Source organism: Pezoporus wallicus, unplaced genomic scaffold (genome assembly GCF_028554395.1).
Source record: "Pezoporus wallicus isolate ANWC-B61680 ecotype Strahan unplaced genomic scaffold, APGP_CSIRO_Pwel_v1 scaffold_7107, whole genome shotgun sequence".
NCBI lineage: Eukaryota > Metazoa > Chordata > Aves > Psittaciformes > Psittacidae > Pezoporus > Pezoporus wallicus.
This window is the reverse complement of record NW_026642114.1, coordinates 3,187,768-3,212,872: the sequence shown is the minus strand read 5'-3', so window position 1 is coordinate 3,212,872 and position 25,105 is coordinate 3,187,768. Positions and strand designations below refer to the sequence as shown.

At 43.0% G+C, this 25,105-nt stretch overlaps 1 protein-coding gene and 1 non-coding gene across 3 annotated transcripts in view; both read right to left on the bottom strand.

Annotated features, from left to right (window-relative positions):
- Window positions 1–25,105, bottom strand: part of COP1 (COP1 E3 ubiquitin ligase) — a 134,336-nt gene that overhangs the window by 15,957 nt on the left and 93,274 nt on the right. For both annotated transcript variants that reach the window (XM_057427053.1, XM_057427054.1), the window contains exons 17-18: window positions 23,927–24,051; window positions 22,656–22,816 (exon numbers count right to left, since the gene is read on the bottom strand). In XM_057427053.1, the coding sequence (XP_057283036.1) occupies window positions 22,656–22,816; window positions 23,927–24,051 (286 nt within the window). The remainder of the gene's footprint in view (window positions 1–22,655; window positions 22,817–23,926; window positions 24,052–25,105) is intronic.
- Window positions 8,518–8,663, bottom strand: LOC130608965 (small Cajal body-specific RNA 3). The gene has a single exon (XR_008974685.1). It is a non-coding gene; the product is annotated as a small Cajal body-specific RNA 3 (non-coding RNA).

The following is a 25,105-nucleotide window of genomic DNA, read 5'->3' as shown; positions in this document are numbered from 1 at the left end:
CTCCTTGGATGGATAAGGAGCTGCTAAGGAAAATTCAAATGAAAAAAGGGGCTTATAAAAGGTGGAAAAAGGACAGGCAGCCTGAGAAGAGTACAGGGATGTTGTCTGGGAAGCTAGGGATGAGGTTAGGAAAGCTAAGGCCCAGTTAGAATTAAACTTGGCTAGAGGTATTAAGGATAACAGGAAGGGATTCTACAGGTACATAGCAAATAAAAAACTGACTAGGGAGAACGTAGGTCCCCTCAGGAAGCTCTCGGGAGAACTGGCTACACGGGATTTGGAGAAGGCTGAGGTTCTTAATGACTTCTTTCCCTCGGTCTTCACTGGCAAAGGCTCTGACCAAACCACCCAAGTCTTGGAAGGCAGATGCATGGACTGTGAGAATGAAGACCTTGCACCCACTGTAGGAGAGGAACTGGTTCGAGACCATCTTAAAAATCTGAACGTGCACAAGTCCATGGGTCCTGAAGGAGCTGGCGAATGAAGTTGCTAAGCCACTGGCCATCATATTTGAGAAATCATGGCAGTCAGGTGAAGTTCCCAATGACTGGAAAAAGGGAAATATAACCCCCATTTTCAAGAAGGGGAAAATGGATGAGCCAGGGAATTACAGAGCAGTCAGTCTCACCTCTGTGCCTGGCAATATCTTGGAGCAGATTCCCCTGGAAGGCATGCTAAGGCACATGAAAAACAACAAGGTGCTTGGTGACAGCCAGCGTGGCTTCACTAAGGGGAAATCCTGCCTGACCAATTTGGTGGCCTTCTATGATGGTGCTACAGAACTGATGGACAGGGGTAGAGCAGTTGATGTCATCTACCTGGACTTGTGCAAAGCATTTGACACTGTCCCACACAACATCCTTGTCTCTAAATTGGAGAGACATCAATTTGATGGATGGACCACTTGGTGGATAAAGAACTGGCTGGATGGCTGCACACAAAGAGTTGTGGTCAATGTCCAGCTGGAGACCAGTAACGAGTGGTGTCCCTCAGGGATCAGTGTTGGGACCGGTCTTGTTCAACATCTTCGTCGGTGACATGGACAGTGGGATTGAGTGCGCCCTCAGCAAGTTTGCCGATGACACCAAGCTGTGTGGTTCACTTGATACCCTGGAGGGAAGGAATGCCATCCAGAGGGACCTTGACACACTTGTGAGGTGGGCTGATGCCAACCTCATGAAGTTTAACCATGACAAGTGCAAGGTCCTACACCTGGGTCGGAGCAATCCCAGGCACAGCTACAGGTTGGGCAGAGAAGAGATTCAGAGCAGCCCTGCGGAGAAGGACTTGGGGGTGCTGGTCCATGAGAAAATGAACATGAGCTGGCTTCAGTGTGCGCTCGCAGCCCAGAAAGCCAACCGTATCCTGGGATGCATCAAAAGGAGTGTGACCAGCAGGTCGAAGCAGGGAATCCTGCCCCTCTGCTCTGCTCTTGTGAGACCTCACTTGGAGTATTGTGTGCAGTTCTGGTGTCCTCAACATAAAAAGGACATGGAACTGTTGGAACAAGTCCAGAGGAGGGCCATGAGGATGATCAGGGGACTGGAGCACCTCCTAGTATGAAGACAGGCTGAGGAAGTTGGGGCTGTTCAGCCTGGAGAAGAGAAGGCTGCGTGGAGACCTCATAGCAGCCTTCCAGTATCTGAAGGGGGCCTATAGGGATGCTGGGGAGGGACTCTTCATTAGGGACTGTAGTGACAGGACAAGGGGTAATGGGTTAAAAAGTAGGGGAATTTTAGATTGGATATAAAGAGGAAGTTCTTTACTGTGAGGGTGGTGAGGCACTAGAATGGGTTGCCCAAGGAAGCTGTGAATGCTCCATCCCTGGCAGTGTTCAAGACCAGGTTGGATGAGGCCTTGGGTGATATGATTTAGTGTGAGGTGCCCCTGCCCATGGCAGGGGGTTGGAACTAGATGATCTTAAGGTCCCTTCCAACCCTAACTATTCTATGATCCTATCTACTTATTTGCTGATGAGAAATCTGTTCCAGCTGTGTTCCTGCCCCTAACAGACTAGGGAGGGGCACTGTCATCAGGCATTCTAAAAATCAACCCTAAACTTCAACAGCCTCCCAGGTGAAGGTGATCTCCCTGGGTCAAACATGACACCCAGCCAAGTGTTTCTAAGAACACTTAACAATCCTTCCCGTCCCATGGTTCACACATATCTAAACACATTGGATAAAGGACACTTAACTAGAAGTTGTAGGTCCTAGACCTATATGAGTGTCTGGTATCTCCCAAGCACTTCAATAACTCATCTGACCCTTGGGGAGTTTCACGCCAGGCTCTCATGCCAGGAGAAGAGCAAGAAATTCCTGAATGACACTGACTCTGCTCACAACATGCTGAACAGTTATGAATCCTGGAAAACACCAGGTGTCCCAATATCCTCACTCTCCTACAAATCTATAGTTTAACCAGTTTTTCAGGCCATGCAGAGACTGAAATGCATAGCTTGAATTTCACCTATCACCTCCTTCTCCCCACATCCAAGAGATGACCCTCACAGTGGTCCCAGACAATGGTAGCACTCACACAACCAGCTTGGAGGACATGCTCCTCTGGGCCCCCAAACTGCAGTTTTAGATCCAGCAGTTTTGCTTCCCCCATGTGGCATAGAAAAACATTTCTGATTCCTAGTACTGAAGCCATTGCTGACAGCCAAATTGATTTGCCCAAACTATCAGGGACAGTTTTTTTTGACAGCGCCTGGCAGCCATCTAGAATTCAGCCAAGCAGCCCACACTGGGCCAAGTCCAGCCTTGGTTGTGTTTTTTTTTTATGTTCCAAAATCATGAATTGTGCTCTGTATGAAAACTACATTACATTTGGAGACACTTTAGGTTTCTCAATTATCATGTGATGAAATGTTTCAGACACAGATAATGCCTACTGTCAGTCCCTTTAATCCAAGCCCATGTCTTTCAGCAAAGCTGGATAGATTTTCAAGAATTCTCACTGAAACCAAGAAGAGATCATCTCTTCAACATCTCTGGCAACTGGACCTCTATGCTTAAAAGACCCAAGTATCAATGTGAAATCTGTCTCATGACGGCAGGATGCAGAGTGTTCCTTCTCCTAGCATACAAAGTGTTGCTTATGCCAGAGTACTCACAAAGTCACCAGCTCCTGCATGGCTCCCAGGCTTAGACAATAGCATGCACAAATATTACATAGCACAGAATTCACCTAATTAATGCAAGAGAGAGAAAGGTTTGACTAATACTAAGGTATTAAAGCTACTGTAGGCTTAAGACAGGGCAGATAAAACCCCAAGCTAACCTCTGGAGAAAGAGGTCTTGCAGCAGTGTAACTGGTGGGAACTCATGCTGGCCAGTGGTAGTGGCATAGGCTGGAAAGAAAAACCTTGCTAAACCCCTCACATGACACCATTCCCTCAAAGCAAAAATGGAAGAAAGATAATGCATTACAACCACAGAGAGCGGCAATCAACATAGAAGAATGTGCTAATCACAGGAGATGTCGGGAATGATGAAGGCAGCCAAGCCAAGTTTGCCTGTCTGGGTCAGCAAGAGGGGAACACTTTGGCAGGAACTCATGAAATGGCTGATGGACTGAGAGAATCAATTTGTTTAAAATTGATAACGGATTCATACACTGCTACTCTTAATTTTATGCAGTTTGGTTGTCAACTCTTTGGGGAAGGGAGCTGTCACTTGCTGTCTCTTTGGACAACACCCAGTGTGGTGGGTTGACCCTGGTTGGATGCCAGCTGTCCATCAAAGCTGCTCTATCACTCCCTCTCCTCAGCTGGACAGGGGAGAGAAAAATCTAACAAAAGGCTCATGGGTCAAGATAAGGCAGGGAGAAATCATTCATCAATTACCATCATGGGCAAAACAGACTTGACTTGGGAAAATTGATTTATTTTATTGCTAATTAGAAGCATGAGTAGAGTCATGAGAAATAGAATTCAAATCTTAGAACACCTTCTCCCCACCCCTCCCTTCTTCCTGGGCTTTATTCCTGAAATCTCTGCCTCTTTCCCCCTGCAGCGCTGGGAGCTGGGGAATGGGGATTTTGGTTGTTCATCACACATTGTTTCTGCTGCTCCTTCCTCCTGAGGAGAACAACTCCTCATACTCTTCCCCTGCTCCAGCACAGGGTCCCTCCCATGGGAGACAGTCCTCCATGAACTTCTCCAATGCAAGTCCTTCCCATGGACTGCAGTTCTTCACTAACTGCTCCAGCACAGACCCCTGTGGGGACACCAGTCCTGCCAGGAAACCTGCTCCACTGTGGACTCCTGTCTCCATGGGGCCACATGTCCTCCCCAGGAGCTTGATCTAGTGTAGACTTCCCACGGGGTTACAGCCTCCTTTGGGCATTCACCTGCTTTGGTATGGTGTCCTCCACAGGCTGCAGGTGGATCTCTGTTCCACCATGGACCTCCATAGGCTGTAGAGGACAGCCTGCTTCACCATAGTCTTCACCACAGGCTGCAGGGGAATCTCTGCTTTGGCACCTGGAGCACCTCCTCCCCTCCTTCTTCACTGCCTTGGTGCCTGCAGACCTGTTTCTCTCACATTCTCACTCCTCTCTGTTGCAGTTTTTGTTTCCCTTGTTACCTTGTTACCACAGAGGCACTACCACCATCAGTGATGGGCTCCGCCTTGGTCAGCAATGGATCCATTCTGGAGCCGGCTGGCATTGGCTCTATCAGACGCAGAGGAAGCTTCTAGAGGCTTCTCATGGAAACCATCCCTGTAGCACCCCAGCTCCCAAAACCTTGCCATGCAAATCCAATACACCTACTAAATTGGATCTCCTTCCTGCTGACTGGAGCTTCTTTGCACCTTCTTAATGAAAATCACTTCCATCTCTAAGACTGGCCTGAGAGAGATGCATAAAAGCATCATATTAAAGCAACTAGAATTCTGACATTCAATTTATGTGCTTTAACTGTAATAACATTCCTTGAACATACGCATCCATTTTTAAAGTGGGAACCCACTACCAAACCAAGGCCAAGGCCTCATACTACTGTATTCTAAACCAACCAACTTTGAAAGTTCTGGACATATGTGAAAAAGCTGACCGTTTTGTTAACGGGACTTTGAATAACATTGCAGGGGGCCTAGAGTGCTCAGTATTTGCAAAACACATTAACTATTCTGAATGTTTTACTCATGCCAGCTGGAAAAGTAGTATGATGGTTTCACTGCATCTGCAAGCCTTCTAATTGTGTTACTAGCTGGGCCAGAAGTCTGGCAACAATGAAAATCAAAGCCTTCATTTCTCTTTAAGCCAGGAATTCTATATTTACTAGCAACAGGAACAGAATCACAGCCTAAGTGTCAGCACTGAGGATGCTGTCTGAGGGGATGGGAATGACAGCACACATAGATGCTGTATCTCCAGCTAAGGCTGCAGGCAGGGAGGGTAGGGGATTACACATCTGCGTGGTGAGCAGAGATACGGCAAGAGGAGGGGAAATGAAGCACAGCAGGAGAGCAAAAATATCTCATCCCTGGAGGCTGCTTCCACCCAGAGGGCACCAAACTGCTTGGTGCTAAGAACAGACATCAGAGTACCTGTCTGCAAGGTGGCCCAACTTGTGGCTGTGTAAGCCACTACACGATACATATTTCTTATATTTGCTATGCAACACATATGTGTGCTACAGAAGTGAAATCACCAGGACCCACTGAGATAAAAGGGACAAATTGTTTCTTATAGAGAAAAATCAAGGCACAAACATGAACATCAACATGCATATAAGCTTCATGAAATTACACCTATACCTATTTATAACAAACACCTATTTAGGAAAGAGAACTTTGATTTAAATAATGGAAGTTTAATTAAAGTAAAACAAAAGTTTCCATTAATCTTGAAAATTCACAACCTGCTGCTCTCCAACATCCAATTCAGCTAATGTTGGAACAGGATCAAGCACAACACTGTGCCTGAAACCTTCTGCAATGCAGACAAGGCTGGACTAGCCATACCGAACCACACAGCCTTCTCTAGTCTTGAAAAACAGGAAGCTTTCTCTCCTCAAAATACTATTCCAGTTACACTTAAATCCTCTCCCTGCACATATTCAAGTCATAGGATTGTGTTAGAAAGTTTTACTGTCTTCTGCTCCTGTGGTACAGGGTAAGCACAGGTAAGGATGGTGCAGCAGAGCTAAACATCCTCCCCTAGCCAGCAGAACCATCTTCTCATCAACAGCCAACAGCTGTTTAGAGCTGGCCTGGCTCATGGTCAGTGTGGTCTCTGTGAACCTGTTATGACTGTATGCAAAAGGGAGTGGAACTGGACTTTGAGCTGGGTCTGCAAGGCTGTTTGGAAGACAGCAATCTTTCATTTGTAAACTGAAAGATGCTGGAAATCTCTAAAAGAATATATCTGAAGCCCACAAGCTTCTCCAGGTCAGTTTTCAAAGTCAGGCCACACTGCAAAATACCAACCTTGACTACCAAATCGTTTGTCTGGTATTGAAAAAGACAGTACAGTAAATTGAATTATATTTTATGAAGGTCTGACTGTACATAAAAGGTGAAGCACTTCATTAAACAAAATCATACAGGTACAGATGATACATATGTGGTTGCTTCTGTAATATCCTACTACTGCTGATGCTTTCTCCATTGTATTTATCTGGGAGTAGAAGGGAGTGGGAAGAGAAGACAGCCATGCCTTAGGTATTAAGAATAATGAGAGTACCGCTTTATAGCTTTAGTACAATAAATGCAAGACATGCCATCTTCCCTACTTTGTTCTGCAGAATGAACTATTCAAAAGGTAATAATGAGCTTCAGATCATCTAAAGGACTCAATTGTGCTCTGCTGTCTGCTTCCCTAATCCTATGTATCTAAAACATTCCTGAATCTGGAAGGATGAGTGAAACCAATGACAAAAACTCACCCGAGAAGCCAGGAATCACTGGGTCATTCAGCTACTGAAAGGCAGTTTTGATTTAAAAACAAAGGGTGTAAAAAAAACAAACCACCCCAACAACCAAAAACCAAACAAAAAAATCCCAAACAAAACCCACCAAGGACTGAGACTGAATTCAGAAGAAACCCCAGTATGTATGTCAGACAAATTCACTGATTGCAAGACAGGGCAGGGCGATGAAATCCCAAGCCCCAAACTTGACACACAATTCTTACCAGAGAGAAATTCCCTATTTTTTCATTCATCTTTCACTTTCCTTCTCCTTGATTTGCTCATTCACCTCCCTGCAACTTGCCTTCCCCTAAGGAATACCAGGAAGTAGTCTCTGAATTCTAATTGTGTTTGCTATTCTACTGGATGCCATAGCTTTAAATGGGAAAAATTAGGACTCGCCAGCAGGCATTCTCCACAATACCAGATGAGAAGTCACCTGAAGCTCTAGATGGGCTGGCTTTCTTTTGTTTACGGCCTTTAAATAATTCAGAGAGAAGAGCTGTCAAGCTGAATCTGCAAAGCTCCCTTGACTTTGGATTTACGCTATGATACTGCCTGCCTATTGTTTATAAAGACAAAAAGGAAAATGTTACAGGATCATACGTCTGCATGGGAGGGGAGTCAAGGACTGCAAGAACAAGGGCTGTCAGGACAGAAGTCATAAAAAAAAACCCAGATGGGAAAGCAAAATACAGGTGTATTAAGGTGAAATACAGATGTACCAGCAATGCAGCAAGAACAAGTTGTTAGCTTGATCATGCTATAAATGCTAGCAATTTCTGCTACCATGCTAGAAACAATGCTAGCAGTTTCTTGTGTAAATGATGTCATTCTTTAAAACGGAAAACCCCATATGCAAATAGAAACTTTAATTAGCAATTAAAAGCACAACTTTCCAGCTATACAGTTGCAACCACCTCTCCCAGGTCTGTCTCACTTCTGCAAACCAGTGACAGTCATCAGGCAGCACACCAGGAGTTAACTATCATTACAAACCTCACAGAGAGCAATTTCATCCCTTCTCCCTTTTTTTTCTGGGCAAGATTTACTAGGTCCTGCCTGGGGACACCAACAACCCACAGGCAATGGCTCCTAGCGTTCCAAGGAGCTCACTCACTCCAAGGTGCCTTTTAGATTTATTTATATTATTTTCTTTTAATGACTCTAGGGCACGCATGGCTTTGATGGGGTTTTGCACAGTCATTTTCAATCACTGGCTTTACAGCAAATGACTGTTTCTTGAAGCAGCAAGAAGAATTGAGTGGGAAGGGGAACCGCAGAACATGCAGCCCTGCTCCACCCATGTACACCTACCTCTCCAACCAGAATGTGATCACTTCTACAGCCAGTTTGCTATACCTAATGAGAACTTAAAAAACACAAGGGCATTTTAATACAAAACCTGATAACTATGATTACATCTTGTTTTAAACTACCCAGCTGGATTAACTCTCAGCAATTCTACTTAGCTCTGGATGCTGCAGACAAAACCCTACCCAAGGGCTGTCCCAAATAGTGGGATATTGCAGCTCGGCAGCAGTTGCTGCTGAGGACGCTGCAGGAGCTTACTCTGCACATTGCAGGATAACGCACGTGTATGGAGGGGAACGATCCGGTTTAGTTCACTCTTCTAAAGCAGACAGAGACCTCCACTTTTGCTCTAGGAAGACTGCAGTGGTGGACAAAATACGTTTCTTTTGCCCATGACTGGTCCAAATTGGTCCCAGCAGCTTCCAGGCCCACAAAATTTTGTTATTAAACCAGCCTTTTATTCCACTTGCTTTTATCTCTGGCTTTTGACCATAACAAATCCTAAATGAAACATGATGTAATGCATGCAAATCAGCTGAGGATTCAAATAATAGGGAAATATCATTAAGTGGGAAAGTTTAACTCAGGTCAAAATCATTCTAGCCAGAAGAAAGAGATGCTGCACAGGGAACACATGCATGCCCAATAGTCTTCAACATGGGACTGACTGCTCCTTTCTTACTTGTTTGGTGACAGCCAGCTAACATCAAGGCCTGAAGCTACAGTGCCATTAGTAAGTCCCTAAATCTCCTGGCCTTGAATACACTCCTAAACTCCAGGGAACACCTTGCTACAGTATGCTACCTGCCAGCCTCCCTACAGCAAGGCTATTAAACAGCAAGCTGCCTTTTCCTTCCCCCACCCCTTTTTTGTTAAATTTTAAATGTGGTACATGCATCTGAAGTGTTACCAGCTCCCAAACATTATTGATCACAGTCTGCTCTCAGGTAGGAGACCTAAAATGATTTGAGGGGCTGTGAAGCTCGCATGTTACAGCCTGGAAATCCTTGAATTAGATGCTTTCCCCTGCACTCTCTCCTTGGCTCTCTGAAAGAGCAAAAAGTAGATGATATTCTTACTCCATTCTAGGATGTAACTATAGATTTAGGACAACCTGACAGCTCTACACACTTCCTACTGGAGAACAGATTTTAAAAAGTGACATTAATTCTTAAAAGCACAGTTTTGTTGTTAGGATGAACACTCGTGGTTGCCGGCAGCAGACAGGAGTGGTGGATCATGCCTTGCCTCTGCTGGACGCACTGCCCATGGGCTTGGGCTGGAGCCTGAGCTTGCCCTTCTCTGGGTTCCCAAAGAGGAAACAAAGATATATTAAGTTACTTAATTTTGCCAGCCACTCCACAGACCCAGGAGTGGCTCAGTTAATGGCACACCTTTAAGCCATCATAGGCTTTTGTAGGTGGAGTGAGGTGCTCTTACTGCATGCTGAGAATTTTTAGCTAATATACTACACAGATTTACCCCATTCTATGCAAAACCTCCTCACAACTTTATTCTAAAAAAAACCCAGAAGGCATTTTACTTTCTAATGAGCCAGAAAATGAGGAAAAAGCATCTTTCTTCATATGATGTACTCACAAGCAGCTCTCATAAGCTCATGATTTCTCAGCACTGCAAAACCAAAAAAGGTTTTCAATAAAGCGAGATCTGGGCAATGTTCTACATCACCATTTAAGGACAATTCAATCATCTTTGTTCTGGATTAAGTCTTGCTCTAGATTAATCTTAATAGAGCAATGAATAGGAAATCCACAACTTGGGAAGTAGGCAGATTTTTATCTTTAAATCCAATTCACAAGTAATATCATGCCTCTTACAATGGATAATTCTGCTGCTGTTCAAGTTATTTTCACACAGTGGGTATATTAAAAAAAAATATCGCTAGATATCTCCAATTGAAATGACTATTTTTAATGCTCCCTGTCATCTTGAATGCTTGCTAAGACTAACACTACTGCACCAAAAAGAAGAGCTCAACAATCAAGGAATCCATTAAGCTACCTATGACACTAACAGCAAAAACAAACAAAAAAAGTTTAAAAAGATTTAAGTATATAAAGAAAAAGTCATGTGATTTTCCTACAGGGATTACAGGAGTGCATAAAACCCCTTGTGTTGCGACACAATACCTTTGATTTTATAATATCCTTCAGCTACATAAATATTAGAATATTAGAATATAAACCTGAGCTTTGCTGACAAAGAGTGAGGGAAGACAAACACTTCTGGCACTTGATTTTCTTTTTTTAGCTAATCTGCTTCATCATCCCTTGATTTTAGGTATGTTTTCTGAAGAGATGCTATTGTTGACTCTCTCACTCCTCAGACACCACAGAGCCAAAGCCAGAGAGTGGGGGAGGTACCCCCTATTATTCTCTCTGCCTGACAATGCCTCAAATGCTTCAGAGAAGAGATGGTGAGAAATATAGGGCAAAATATAGTAGATATAAGAAAATAAAAGTAACTGTCCTCTGTCAGGGCTACACATGACTTACTTCTTGCCACAGGAGACTCGTGGACTGCTACAATCATAGGCAGAAAAGCTCCTGTGAAGAGTTCATGATCATCCACTACCCTAGCTATAGTGTCCAAGGAAGAAATAAAAGACAGTATAAAGAAATGACCTCTAAAAAAAAAACACGCACCCCAAACCAAAACAAAAATCAAACACCTCCCCCCCCAAAAAAAAACCAACAAAGCAACCCCAAACAAAAACAACCCCAAACAAAAAAGAAACCCCAAAAGGCACAGGGCACATACACAGTATGCATTTGTCCAGACAGAGAGAGACAGATGATGCGGCTTGGCATGCATCACATTCATTACTTCATTAACTCTGATCTGTAGTCAAATGGGCTCAAATTCCCCAGTCAAACATTATCTGAAATTAATACAAAAACCCAGGTGAGAACACAACTGTCTGCATCATAAACCCCCTTCAAATCTGCTCACAAACAATGGAAATTTTGAACATCTTTAATAAAATGTGCCTTTGTATCTCCCCTCCCAACTCCAGAATAGATAATTCCCAGGTTCACAATGAACAGCTGAAGCCAAAGACTTAGTGATTACGGTGGGTTTGAGGAGGAGACTGACCTTGTCCCCACTTCCACGCTCAGACAGCTCTGCTCTTGAGGCAAAAACAAGGAGCCTTATGACAGGAAGAAGGATGGCTGCAGAGGGCGGCCAACAGACATGGAGAGGGTCAGAATTTGCATTCAAGGATATTCTGGGAAAGCAGTGGCCAAATTGTGTCCCTTCACCCTGCAACCATAATTTAGCCAAACATTAAGCCAAAAGAAATCTCTAAAGCAGTATTTTTCTTAAACAAACATCTGAGCATCAGCAGAGTGAATTTTCACAGTGTGGGTCTTTGCTTACTTTTGGCAAGGTAAACAGATACATTATTGAGTTTCGAAACAAAGAACACTCCCAAGCTCCCAGTGCAGGCTGCTGCCTGCTCTAAAGAAAATTTCCACAAGCTGCTAACTCCTGTTTTACTTCAGCTTTGCATCCATTTCCCAACAATTTAAATTTCTCCTTTTGCATTGTCAAGCCAAGCAACAGAAAGTCGAAAACAGAAAGCTGACAGTGAGATGAATCCTTTTGTACTAAATAAGGACATTTTTATTTCACTTCCAGCTCATCTTCTCTCCTCTTTTTTTACTCCTGCTGACCCAAATTTATCTTTTCAAATGCTGGAGCTAACATGAAAGTTGCGAAGCAAAGCACGCTCAGAAGCACTATTAACCTCCTATTTTAATCAAGGATATTTCACCCTAAATAAGTCAAGACATCCCCCAAGCACATACTCCCCCGACTAGACTAGCTTGCTGTTATTTAGTGGTTGGAAGAGACGTGGCCAGAACACTCTTTGTAGAGGAGAAAGGCAACCAGGTCTCAACTAATCAACCTAGAAACTAGGAAGGCAAAAAAACCCCCCATGTATGCCTGATTTACACTGGCAGGCTTGGGTCAGCTGAGCCCTTGCTAGCACCGATAGTGAGGAGGATTGCAGCAGCTTCTCCTCCTCTTGCAGGAGCTAATTTATGTGCTATCTGCAGATTACAGGTGAGAGGAACTTTTTTATTTATTTAATGGATCTGAACCAATCTTTCTTCCCAGTATATGTAGCACTGCTTATCTTCCCTGCAGTATCTCCAATTATTATAAATAAATGGGAAACAATGCAATGTCTCATCTGCTAGCTCCCCAAGGCTGCCCTAGCTATACATCTCTGCTTACCTTAATATTCACTTCAGACATACTAAAGTAAAACTAGAAAATCTAGTACTGCACCAAACAGCTCACTTATCTCCAGATTTATCAACTAGGTAAGAGTTTCAGAAGTGATTATGATATACAATAACGTATAAGAGATGTAACTGTTTGAAGCAGCTCTTCCCTCACAGAATTCAAAACACCTTGAGCAAGAGCGAACTCCATTCAGCTGCACAGCCCCAAATGTAATAGTATCTTTTCCATCTGAAAGGTACTAATTAAATATCTAAACATAACTTTCCTTCCATGCTGTCTTTCTCTTTCTTAGAAAGGATTTATTATTATAATTCTGTGTGTATCCTATATAAAATAATTGCATATCCAGGTAGCTTCAATTCAGACACTAGACTGCTTTCAAAGGAATGACCATTTTCACTCCATGCACATAACTAGCTCATCTAGCACTAGCTGGAATTAGATAGAACATCACCAAAAGGAAACTAAGTCTATTTAAATAGGTTAAAAGGATACAAATCAATGTTGCCGTTGGAAAACCAGTCTGAGCAGCTGATTTCACAAGGACTGCCATAAAAGCCATACTTCCTTGCTTTACTAACATGCAATGCAATCGGCATTAAGCTGGTCACAAGTTACTGGGTTTCAAAATGCTTCGAGGTTTTACTACTGATAACAGAAGGGCAGAAAGCATATGAAAACCTTGAGAACAGTTGCCCAAAGCCAAGCAATAACTACATTAATGCAGAGTCCTATGTAAAGCTTTTGCAGAGAAAGCCACCTGCGCATAAATGCTTCCATTTCCATTTCACCCAGAGGTTAAATTATCTGATCAAAATCTTTTTTTTTCAACTTCATTCAAACTCTGTAAAACACTAAATCCTGCCATTAGAATTGCTTAATTAGGAGTTTAGAGCAAAAAGTTGATACAGCTCATGAGGTGCGACTACTGAATAGTGGTGGCCTGGCAAGACTTGCTGTCAGTAGATGCACTGAAAAACAAGAGAAAACCAAAATAAAACTACAGTATTGTGAGAATGGGGAAAAAAAAATATTATGAGGTTGCTTTGACTGTAACTGAAGCAGAGTCACTTGTTAGAGGGAATGAGGTTATATACTGATCTTCAAACAGCAGTGACAGCAGACCACCAGCAGCAAGAGTTTCAAATACCCCCAGCGTGAGAATTCTGCTGCTGCATTGAAGCCGACTTCAAAGGTGGTGGTTAGCCCAATGTCAATGGCTTTCCAAAACCTACTTCACTCTTTGCTCTTGCTGGTCTGAAACCAGAGTCCTCCTTTAGCAGTAAGTTTTGGGAAATGAAGCTTTACCCCTGCAGCTCCTACCATAAATGACTCCCTTCATCCGCTTCATAAAACACTGAATACTGCCCGACTTACTGAGCTTAGCTCAGAGCATTCAGACCTCATCCACTGGCATTTTGTGCCAACCACAGACTTCAGCAGATGGCACTTCAAAAAAGAAGACAGCAAAAGCTGCTCATGTAGGAGACACTGATTCAGAGAGCAGCTTTAGCTGGAGTCTGAGATCAGGCAGTAGATGTTGGCTCAGCCAACAAAACCTGCCTGGATCCTGTAACAGAATATTAGAATCATTTAGGTTGGAAAAGACCTTTAAGATCAGAGTCCAACCATTAACCTAGCACTGCCAAGTCCATCACTAAATCATGTCCCTGACAACCACATCTACATGTCTTTTATACCCCCCAGGGATGGTGACTCCACCACTTCTCTAGGCAGACCATTCCGGTGCTTGACAACCTTTTTTGGTGAAAAAAATTTTCCTAATATCCAATCATTTTCTCTCTCCACCCCAATATAAGGGTAATCCTGAGTATCACCCCAATACAGGTGACTTGCTATTAAGTTGCCCTGCTCAGAACACAGAAAAGGGCCACGTAATACATACTGCTGTACTTCAGCTTGTACCTTGTAGCACTATGGTTCAGTGGGGAGTTGAGGATGGAGCCAGGAATGATGTCCAGGTTCCAGGTGAATTCCTGACTTAGGTTCATCTGTTGTAAAACTCACACTTGAATAAAGGATTGGTGGTTACTAAGGCAGCAGAGTCCCAAGAGGAGACAAACATCCTCTTATAAGTTTAACGACAGCGGCAGAGAGACTGCTTTGCATCCCCAGCTCACTGTGTGTATCACAGCAATAGAACCTGTGATTGCATTGGGATGCTCTCATTTTTTTAAAGCCTAGGAAACAACAGGAACCTGCTTGGACCTCTGCTTGCACCAGCAATGAACTGCAATCCACTATCTCACATTGTCTCCATTATTCTTCTCAGAGAGGGTAATGAGGTACAGGAACAGGCTTCCCATGAAAGTGCTGGAATCAAGCTCCCCTGGAAGTGTTCAGAAACCATGTAGATGTGGCCCTCAGTGAAATGGTTCAGTGGTGGTCTTGGCAGTCCTGGGATAATGGTTGGACTTGATCTTAGAAGTTTTTTCCAACTTAGCTGATTCTATGATCCCTACAGTTGCACCATCAGGATCAGCTACTGGAACTATAATGCCAATAGCATTCAGAGTTATGTTGACCACTATGTCATTTATTTGATCGAGAACAGAGATGACTCTAATAAGGAAGACCTCAGTCCTGTCTACAGCACACTGCCTACTTTTCTTGGCATTAAAAAAGACACACTGGTAAGCAAATATCAGCTGTAGAAGTCTGAAAGAGTAAATGCTGCCTTCATTCAAGAAACATGGATGCTTTTGATCTGCCTTTGCTTCAAAAAAAATCAACCAATTTTTTTGCGATTATGCGGGGGAGAGGGGGAGGGAAGCCTCACCTTGCAGGAGATAGAAACCAAGTGCAAATGTAAACTTAAAACCAACAAAGAAGAAAAACCCGAGCCACCTACATTTCTTGGAGAAGCTATTCTTAAAATAGAAGCTAGAATGATATCAGAGTGCTGCAGTACCACAGGGGAGCTGAACTTCCAGAACTGAACAAAAGCGATAGCCTCTGTTCGCAGCAGCGGCACAGTCAGCTGCTCTGAATCTAGGAAAGGAAGAGTTAACATAGGTGCTGATGTACCAGCCACCCGCTGTGTGCCACCCTGAGCCCTGAAACAGCAAAATAAATGGGGCAATACAATTTTTTCCAAGCAATCACACTAGATGGGAGGAGCACAGTGAACAGAGGTCAGGGTTATCAGGGAATCGCTTGGCTTCCTTCACCCCTGCCCACACTTGACAGCAGCAGCACTGTGGTCCAGCAAGCAACTGCCCTCACTGGCAGAAAGCACAAAAGGATGCCCTGCAACCAGGGAAACAACAGTAAGGAAAGAATATTGACCAAATTTTTCCTTCTTCCACAGAACACTCAAAATTAAACACTTGCTCCTAAAGCCTGTCATTTGCATAATCACATTATCAAGATGGTCTTTCACAAGGCCTGAAGTGTCAACACACTGAGATTTCAATATAATGCATGAATAATAGAGTATGCTTTCCCCCACCTACATAGTACTCTGCAGTTGGACTCCAAAGATTGTGACAGGGACTAAAATATTGTTAGTCGCCTGAGTATTTCTTAATTAATTCTCCTAAGCAAGCCATAGAAAAAATAGAGCTGAAAATGAGCATTTGAAGAGATATTGGGTATGAAAATATATGAGCATGTTCAGCACAAAGAAGCACATAAGACTGAACTTGTGACATTTTTTTATCAGCAAGGCAGAAGTTATTCTGCATATGTAAGTAGCTTTCAAGCAGCATATTAAAAAAAATATATACAGTGTGTTGGTATACAAAAGTAATGTGCTAAAATTTGGGGGGACAGGGAAACCAAGCATATATAATGTATCTTGGTATATTCTGGGTCCCACTTGTTTTTAATGAAGACTTGAGACTTCCAAATGAGTAAGAGAGCAATAGACATGAAAAAGGTAGGATGGAAGAGAAATAAAATACATTTACTACCTAAAGAAAGTGCAAAGCAGCAAAGCAAAACATAGTCAAAGAAAATTTCTTGTTTAAAGCATTGCCAATGGTCAGAGAGCACAGGGCATGTCAAGAGGAGTGGAAAGCCATCACATGGACAGCTATGAGCTTCACAAGCACACATGCCACGGGGCTTAGACAGCTTCCACAGGAGGAAAGAAAAGCTTTGAAGATTTTCAGGAGGGGATAAAAACCAGTAGAATAAACCTGCTAAAAGTCACATCTTGCTTTTTTTAAAAGCTGATCATTCTCAGCCTCCCACAAACTGCTGTGCATTTCAATCACGACAGATGACCACCGTATTTCCAGGATGAGGCAGTAGCATGGTACTGCACCGAAGAATGACTTGCAAGAAAACTAGTCTGGGAGATGCTGCACATGAATGCTATAGGCCAACTCTAGTCTAGGGAAATAAAGAACGAGTTAGAAAATAGCAGACACCCTCTCTGAAAATACTGTGGTTGGAGATACACTGCTACCTGTGCCACAGCTGGTATCAGAGGCAGGCAATGGACAACTTGGGTCTGATCACTCCAGGCAGGCATTTATCTCATAAGCTTTAGATTATTACCTAGGTATATCTTAACCACCATCTGAACAGCTAGTTGAGTTGAAAGCGGAAGTTAAAATTCTCACTGATTTTAAGACAGAATTTCAGCAGAAAGCAGAACAACAAAAACAAGTCTTTCACTTGTTTCCCTACCTAAATCCCACAGAAAATCATATTTCAAGTTTTAAGAGATATCACAGAATCACAGAATGGTTTGGGCTGGAAGGGACCTTAAAGGTTATGTAGTTCCAATCCCCCTGCCACAAGCAGAGACACCTTCCATTAGACCAGGTTGCTCAAAGCCCTGTCCAACCTGGCCTTGAACACTGCCACAGATCACATTATCAAGATGTGAAGCCACAGCTTCTCTGGGCAACCCGTGCAAACGCCTCACCACCTCACAGTGAAGAATTTCTTTCTAATGTCTAACCTAAATCTACCCTCTTACAGTTTAAAGCCATTGCCCCTTCTCCTATCACTACATACCCTTGTGAAAAGTCCCTTTTCATACTTCTTGTAGGTCCTCTTTTCTCACTGGAAGCTGCTTTAAAGGTCTCCCCTGAGCCTTCTCTTCTCCAGGCTGAACAAGTCCAACTCTCTCAGCATGTCTTCATAGAAGATGTGCTCCAACTCTCTGGGCATCTTTGTGGCCCTACTCTAGACTCACTTGAGTGGGGCCCCAACACAACTGGGAAATAGAGTCTACAAGTTACTTAAGAATGACACTGAATAAGCATTTGGTTATTTGGGAATGACAAAGGAGGTTTCATTTTTAATTTTTGTTAAGTCATCCAAATTAATTAGTGCTTTTAAATGGCAATGAATCACTTCCTGAAATAATTTGTATTGGCTAAATTAATTCCAGTGAAGGAAGCCAATTTGCTGATTGTAAATTATCAGAGTCTCTGACTAGCTCCTGCATACATTGTGTACCATTTATTAGGCTACTGGGAAACAAAGGATGACTACTTTTCACCAGTGAACAAGATTATAGCCCTATTAAGTGACCAGCTTATTGTGGTACAATTATAGGTTTCTATATAAAGAGTTCAAGCCAGGCCTCATTAAGAGAATGCTCAAAGGAAAGGAAAAATGATCAGAAGAAAAGCTTATTTTCTGAAGAGATGCACCAAAAAAAAATATTTGAAAGGAATATTCTCATCCTCTTAGGTTAATGAAGAGAAGTTCAGAGATGCAAGACTAATTATGAAGATACTTCCACCGTATGACAGTGCCTAAAGGCAGCCTGAAGCCTGGAGTCCCAGAGCCTGCTTCTCTCACTCACAGCTAGATGACTGGTTTCAAGACTCCCCTAAATTGACATCTGAAAAGCAACGACCAGGTGAGAAAACATATACATGGGTTACTGCTCCTTTCCATCAGGCCAAGAAGATGCTTTCATACCACTCCCATGCTGCTGCTCTGAGAGCCTTCGTCCAAGCTCCAGGAGACCTCTGCATCCATCCAGCGTGTACCACCAACCACCCACTGCAGCAAGATGACTTAGCTAAAGCCTGCAGCACTGTTCTCAATGGATTTCCTTTCTTTACCCCTCCAGAAATAAAAAATGTACATAAAGTTTTACCTAAGCTAATTTGCATGGCATTCTCTTGCTTTTATCTGCATCTTCTTACTGGGTCTCAAAGCCTTGACATTTCTGCTTGAGAAATCTTTCCCTGCCTAACCCGCTTATCAGCAGTAATGAATACTCATGCAAACAGGTACAAAATTAAATGGCTTCTTTACAGTGATTATGATAGATTGAGTCGTGCTTAATCTACATAATCAAATTGCTTCTGTGTTCAGCAGTAATACCTTTTTGCTGCCCTGGGAGCAGGTTCAGCCTTGGTTCCTCTTTTGACAGCTTCTTTCTGAGAAACATTAACCACGGCTGGGAAAGGGGCTACTTGAAATGCAATTATTTAACATAGCTGTATGAGGCACATCTTGAACTCTGCAATATGGCAAAGCAGGTCCAAACGAAAGGTGTCCCCTTTACAGGAGGAGAAAAGTTCACGTAGGGCACAAGGGAAAACAAAGCACAAACCAATCTCCTCCAGCTACTATCCACATACCTAGACATAACTGGAGTGACCCTCCCAAGATAGATAAAACATCTCTACTCAACTAGCTGCAGTGAGCTACTACCAGTACTATAATTTCCTTTCCCTATGCAAGGGCATCCCTATATGCAAGAGCGTCATCTGCTTACATGCTAATGAAATAGAAGAACGTATGTTCCAATCTTCATCAAGACCACATTCACATTTCAATCAAGCTGGCTAACTCTTGTCAAGGTGCCAGAAACAAAGGATGGCAAAGGTATATAATAAAATCCTTGACTGGAAAAATAGAAGGATTTGGCTCAGGAAAGGTTCTGAAATGCATCTCTGTGTGTAACTCTCATTTATCAGGCCACCTAGGCCAAAAGCATCCTGAAGCTTTCTCTACCTTTTAATATTGATCCATTTTATGGAGTAAAATGAGAAGTGAGAAATGGTTTTCCACACAAACTGTAAATAAGTGCTATTTAAAAGTATATTAAACAGCCTAATTACATTTGTCCAAAACACAGCATGGAAAAAAGCAGAGCAAAGGTTTGCTTCCTGACATACTTGCTAGAGGGTTTTTTTGTTTGCCTGGGTTTTTCTGCCCCAAAGAGTCTAACAAAATTATTAGTCTGCAAGCTAGGTAATGTTCAGAAAAAAGCACTATGAGGGTAATCCTGATGCTAAATGCTAATAAGCACAGATAATTTCTCTCTATTCTTATGGCTTTGACACAGGTGGAAAGAAAGCACTGGCTGGACCTCTGTGGTTGTAAGAGTGACAGCTCTAGAAAAAAGGTCTCTTTGTCTTTGTAAGCAAACGAAAGCCAACACAAAGGTGGAGGAGAGCAAGGGGAAGCGGTAGGGAGGAAAATGGGTTCTCGAAAGGGCGGTTGGCACAGCTTGACTTTGGCTCAGGAGGAAATAAAACTTGAATTACATAAAAATAGATTTAAGAAAGAATCAATGACATTTCATCTGAAAGTTTAAGTTAAGTTTTAATTAGGATCCAAGATTTTGCACTTAAGTGCATGAAGTGGAGTACGTGTACTCATGCTTCCCAAGATAACTGACAGATCTGAAACCTACTCATCTCAAAAGGTTAATTAAAGAATGATCCTTGAAAGCAATACTGTAGGGAAACCAAAGCAAGTTTGCTCCACTGGGGAGCCTGGTGGAAAAGCTGGCAGACAGTGCCTGCATCCACCCTCCTCAGAAACATTCCAGGTAGCAAACCAAAGCTACAACCCAATGACCATGGCACAGAGACAAGTGAAACAGCTTTGAACCAAGGCACAAACAGCATGCTTATAGCAGTATAAAGTGGTTCTGAGGCTGGTTTGCCACCCTGCACTGGGCTCTGCATGGCTGCTAGGCTGGAGCTGCTCCAATGCGCACACCCTTTAGAAGAGCAGGCATGATCATCGCCAGTGGGGAAAGGTAGGTGTGGTAACTCTTATAATTAGGAAATTAAGGCAGAGTGACTCATCCAGGATTAAAGCCTGCAATTAAGCCAGAAATAGGCTGTGGGTTCCCCGATTCCCACAGATGATGACAGCACTGCAAGGCAGAGGCCTCCCCTAGTTCATCTGAGCATCACAAAAAAAATCTGACAGCTTTTAGGAAAGCCTGTATATATGAAGCTCTTTTGAAAAAAAATCTCCAAATCTAAGAAGTTATCAAAATGGAGAACAAAAGAGTTTCATCATTCAAGCAAGACTTTGTGGACATAAGCAACCTGTCGCTGTGCAGTAATTTGATTTCCTAAGAACATGAGCAAAGTCTCAATTAGGTCAGAGAGGACTGATGTACTGGTATGGGAGGGAAGAGAAATGTGCCACTGTATTGATGAAGAGTACTTCTCATCTTGGGGGGACTGGAGATATGGTGCAAGGAAGCATTAGGGCCTCCTGGCAAAAGCAAGCAAGGCTGCTCACTTGGTATGTAAAGCAGGATGGCATACACCACAGGCAGAGATAAAACACAGAAGCAAAACACTCCGCCAGTGGCTCTCAGATTACAGACAGCTTTTTGCTGCTTTCTTTACAAATGAGAGCCAGGTACTGTGGCTACCATGGAAGAAACAGGCTAATTTAGAAGAAGCACAGGGAAAAGCAGAGGAACAATGGAAAAAATGAAATTATCCGAATAGCAACAGATACTGAATGCTGTTTAATGGAGTGAAGCCTGAATGTTATTTGGTGCAATCTTGATGGGCCTGATTTAACTATTACACACAATATTTTTCATGCTGCTTGACAGCCCTTGATGGCAGCTCAAAAGTTTGTCAGTTAAGCAGGTCTTTAGGAGTAAAGCATATTAATTGGAGAAAAGACTGATAAGGAGTGGATGGCAACAGAAATAATACCAGGAGTGAGACATCACTGTTAGTCTATTGCCCACAGAAAAGCTGCTCAGGAGGTCAATGGACAGGACAACGCAAAACAGAACCACTTCAGTGAGAACAGTTATGGAACGATGTTCCTGGACACACAGGCTCCCACAGCATGTTTTTATCCAGCAGAAAGATGGACACAACTTCCAGCAGCCACTCTTCATCTGTGTATCCTTAACCCTCCTAAATCCCAGCCAGAAACAAGTTGGTGACCCTACATCACCAAGTCTCATGCCCTCTATTCAAACCACAACAGCCCACTTCTTACTTTTAAATCCAAAGTGCTGATTTATTTTTGATTTGATTCAGAAACATCTATCTGAAGTGAGTTTATGCCAGTGACAAGTGAATCACAGTTGTGGGGGCAGTATCTTCAGATTGAAACAGACTGGTAGACGGTACCCATTCAAAACACTATCTTTGTGAATGCAACATTTCAGGACATCAATCAGGCAATGTTCCACTTTAGCTACTTAGAAGACTTGCTTAGGATGAGCTCCTTTCCTCCCCCTCCAACAAGCCTGTTAAGTATCTGATCTGCAAACCCTTGCACATACAAGAGAGTTATCTGCTCAAGGGTTTGGGTTTTTTTCTTTTTGTTTTCTTTTTTTTTTTGGCAAGGTTTTCAAGAGCACTCCGAGTTTAAAAGCAGCATTTTTTTCTCCAGAACAGCCCCGTGCTGAAAGGCCACTCTCAAAAGCTGCGTCAGGTCTGCCTGCAACATTAATACACATGCTATATACATTAGCTGTCACTGGAACAGTTGTTGAGGTGTCTGCAGCCTGGGCTTGCCTCTTTTACATATCTCCTCATCCAAGCACGGGGGCTGTTTGTCAATGACCAAGCCCATATAGACACACTAACACTGAGATAAGGCTCCAGAGTAAGTATCTGCAGGTGCTGCTAATGCACCCACAAAAAACACTGCCAGAAATACAATTCTGCTTCTGGAATTTCAGATGCCAAGCAGAGAAATTCAAACACCCAGGTAGACGAGTTAAGAGCACAGTAGTCCCTGCTCCCCCCAGATCCCCCAGCGTTTCGGTCACCATGCAGATCTTCATGTTTTCATGTTAACTTGCAATAACTATAAACAGGAAAATACTAAGTGCAAACCCTCAGCAATGCTATTTAATGAGAAAGCAGGAGACATCCCTTTCAGACCCAGCTGGGTGCCTGAGCAGAAAGCTTACCCCATCTGGTAGTGCCCTCCAGCATACAGCACTCACAAACTCATTTGTGTCATCTTCTTTCCGGTCCTTGTCCAGGACACTTTTGACTGTATCAAACTTGAAAGTCAGCAGTGTCTTTGAGAGGCCTTTATAGTATAGGTAGAGGGAATTATTTTCACTTCCTGCAATTAAGAAAATAAATACGTAAGATTAGGTTCTGGTAGCAGGAACAGAAATAAGGCTTCTTAGCTCTTTCACTGTTTATGACAAGAACAGACATTTCCTCCTTGTAGTTATCACGCTCATGGTGCCCTGGCTACTGGGAGCACTCCATGGCAAACTTTTGTGATGCTTAATAACAAGACCAGGTTTTATTACAAGACATCTGCAGCATGCAGCATACTTGCAAAACATACAGGATCCCAACTGTCTTCCATAACTTCCTTAGGGCAGAGCATTTTGAGCAGAGCAGAGCATCTATGCTACCACATGAAATACTGCTACACCCAGCCTGCTTGGCATTACAGCTCAAAGGCAGGTAGCACTGTGTTTTTCTTGCTGTAATCAAGTATGACAGTTTGGTCTGTGGAGATTTAAGTAAGAGAGACTAGACAATATGCAGGCTTTATCAAGAAATCCTTCCCAATTTTTGTATTGCAAGCTGTACAGAGGTCAGAGAATACACAGGTCCTCCCTTCAGTGCTAGCACAGCTGTCCTGCTCATCCCAGCTATCAGTCTGTCACTGCTTTCCCACCAACACCTAGGGATTTACAGAAGTTCAACAGTCCAACTTAAGAACCTATATGGTGAAAGGACAGAAACGGCCAAATGGGTAACTGCTGCAGAATAATTCAGTCTTCAAGGAAGCTGTTCACAGTGAGGGTGTATTGCTTTGTCACACAGAATGCTGTACTACCAAGTACAGGATCCTTGTGTGGTCCAGGCTACTGCCCTTCCTTAGAAAGAGGCAGGAGTTTATGTCACTTGTTAAACTTGAAAGACATAACTCATATTAATAGCAGCTACACTAGTAGCTGATTTTTGGTGACAGCAAGTCTGAATCATCATATACAAAGGACTCATCTGAAATAGGAGGAAACTGACAAAAGACCCCCTTAGGTCAGGGCTCCTTACATCATTCCCTGGGAAGGTAAAGAGGGTTGGAGGTTCAGAATAATCCTTTATTAAAAAGCCCATGCAGTTATGTAGCACAACTGCTGGAGTGCTTTGCAACTGGAGAAGCACCAGCTCCAAGCAGTCCCATTAGCATTTGTCAGGATGCTCTACTCACCGCAGGCAATGTAGTCTCCGTTGGATGCAAGCCCTACAAAATTCTTCTCATTGATGTGACCCTTGAAGGAGCGCAAGCAGTGAGGCTTCCCTACATTCCACAGTTTCAGCTGACTGTCTGTTGACCTGAAAATGATACCTAAAGTTATTCTTCTGCCACGCAGCCAGAACAACTTGCTTGCAATCCTGCTCCTTAACACCCTACTTGCAATGTAAGCATAGGAAGTCTTAGTGCACTCCAGGAGATTTATCACACTTTCAATCATAAGCAACTCAGCTTGAGCTTGGAAATGTATCATGTTATTTTAGAAGCCTCCCAAAATGCATTATGATTGAGTAAAACTTCCTCAAGTATTACTCTTCCTTCCTCCTATCAATTGCACACTCTTCCACTGAACTCTTCAGCCTTTGGGCTATCACTGACTCCTCTAGATCCTCACAGATCTAGGACACACTGATTTTTTTATTTATTTTAAAGCTTCTACACCATGGACAAAATCTGTTCCCTTCTCCATGCCGGCTGCAATTCTCATTCATGCTTTTACAGAACTTGGGAAGCAAGCAGTCTCCTCCCTCTCAAGCTGCTCTGAAAGCATGTTCTCTTCCTCCTGCGCAATACCAAGCAGCAGTGTATAAAAACGTATGGAGTCTCAGAGTTGCTATTAGCATTAATGTGGTTTTCTCACATGTAATTGAAACTGAATGGATACAGATCCCTAACTTCCACTTTTCTCACCTTGGCAGCAAAGCCAAAACAAAATTGATGTTTTCCATTGTTCCTCCACATGCAAACATACCTGCCTTCAAAATGCGTTTCTATTTACCCTGCAAACATTTTCCCTTTGGCAAAAAAAAGGGGAGAGATAGCCTCCTCTGCCTGTCACTGCTCAACCGACATAGGAATACCCCAGGTCTCAGTAAGACACATGATTAATTTCTTCCCTCAAACCTAAGGGGACATGACCCTCTCTTACTTTACAGGCGTTACTCTCTAGAAGTTGCCAGGCTCTGATATTTTGGCACTTGCTGACTTATAGTGAAACATTCCACAGCAGGGATACAAATAGTGATCTGGTGGGATCGGACCCCCACGTAACACCCTTGAGGAAAGGCATAATGTTGTTCTGATCTTAAATTTGAAACATACTGGGAGGAGGGCCTATCAGGCTTCTGGGTGGGA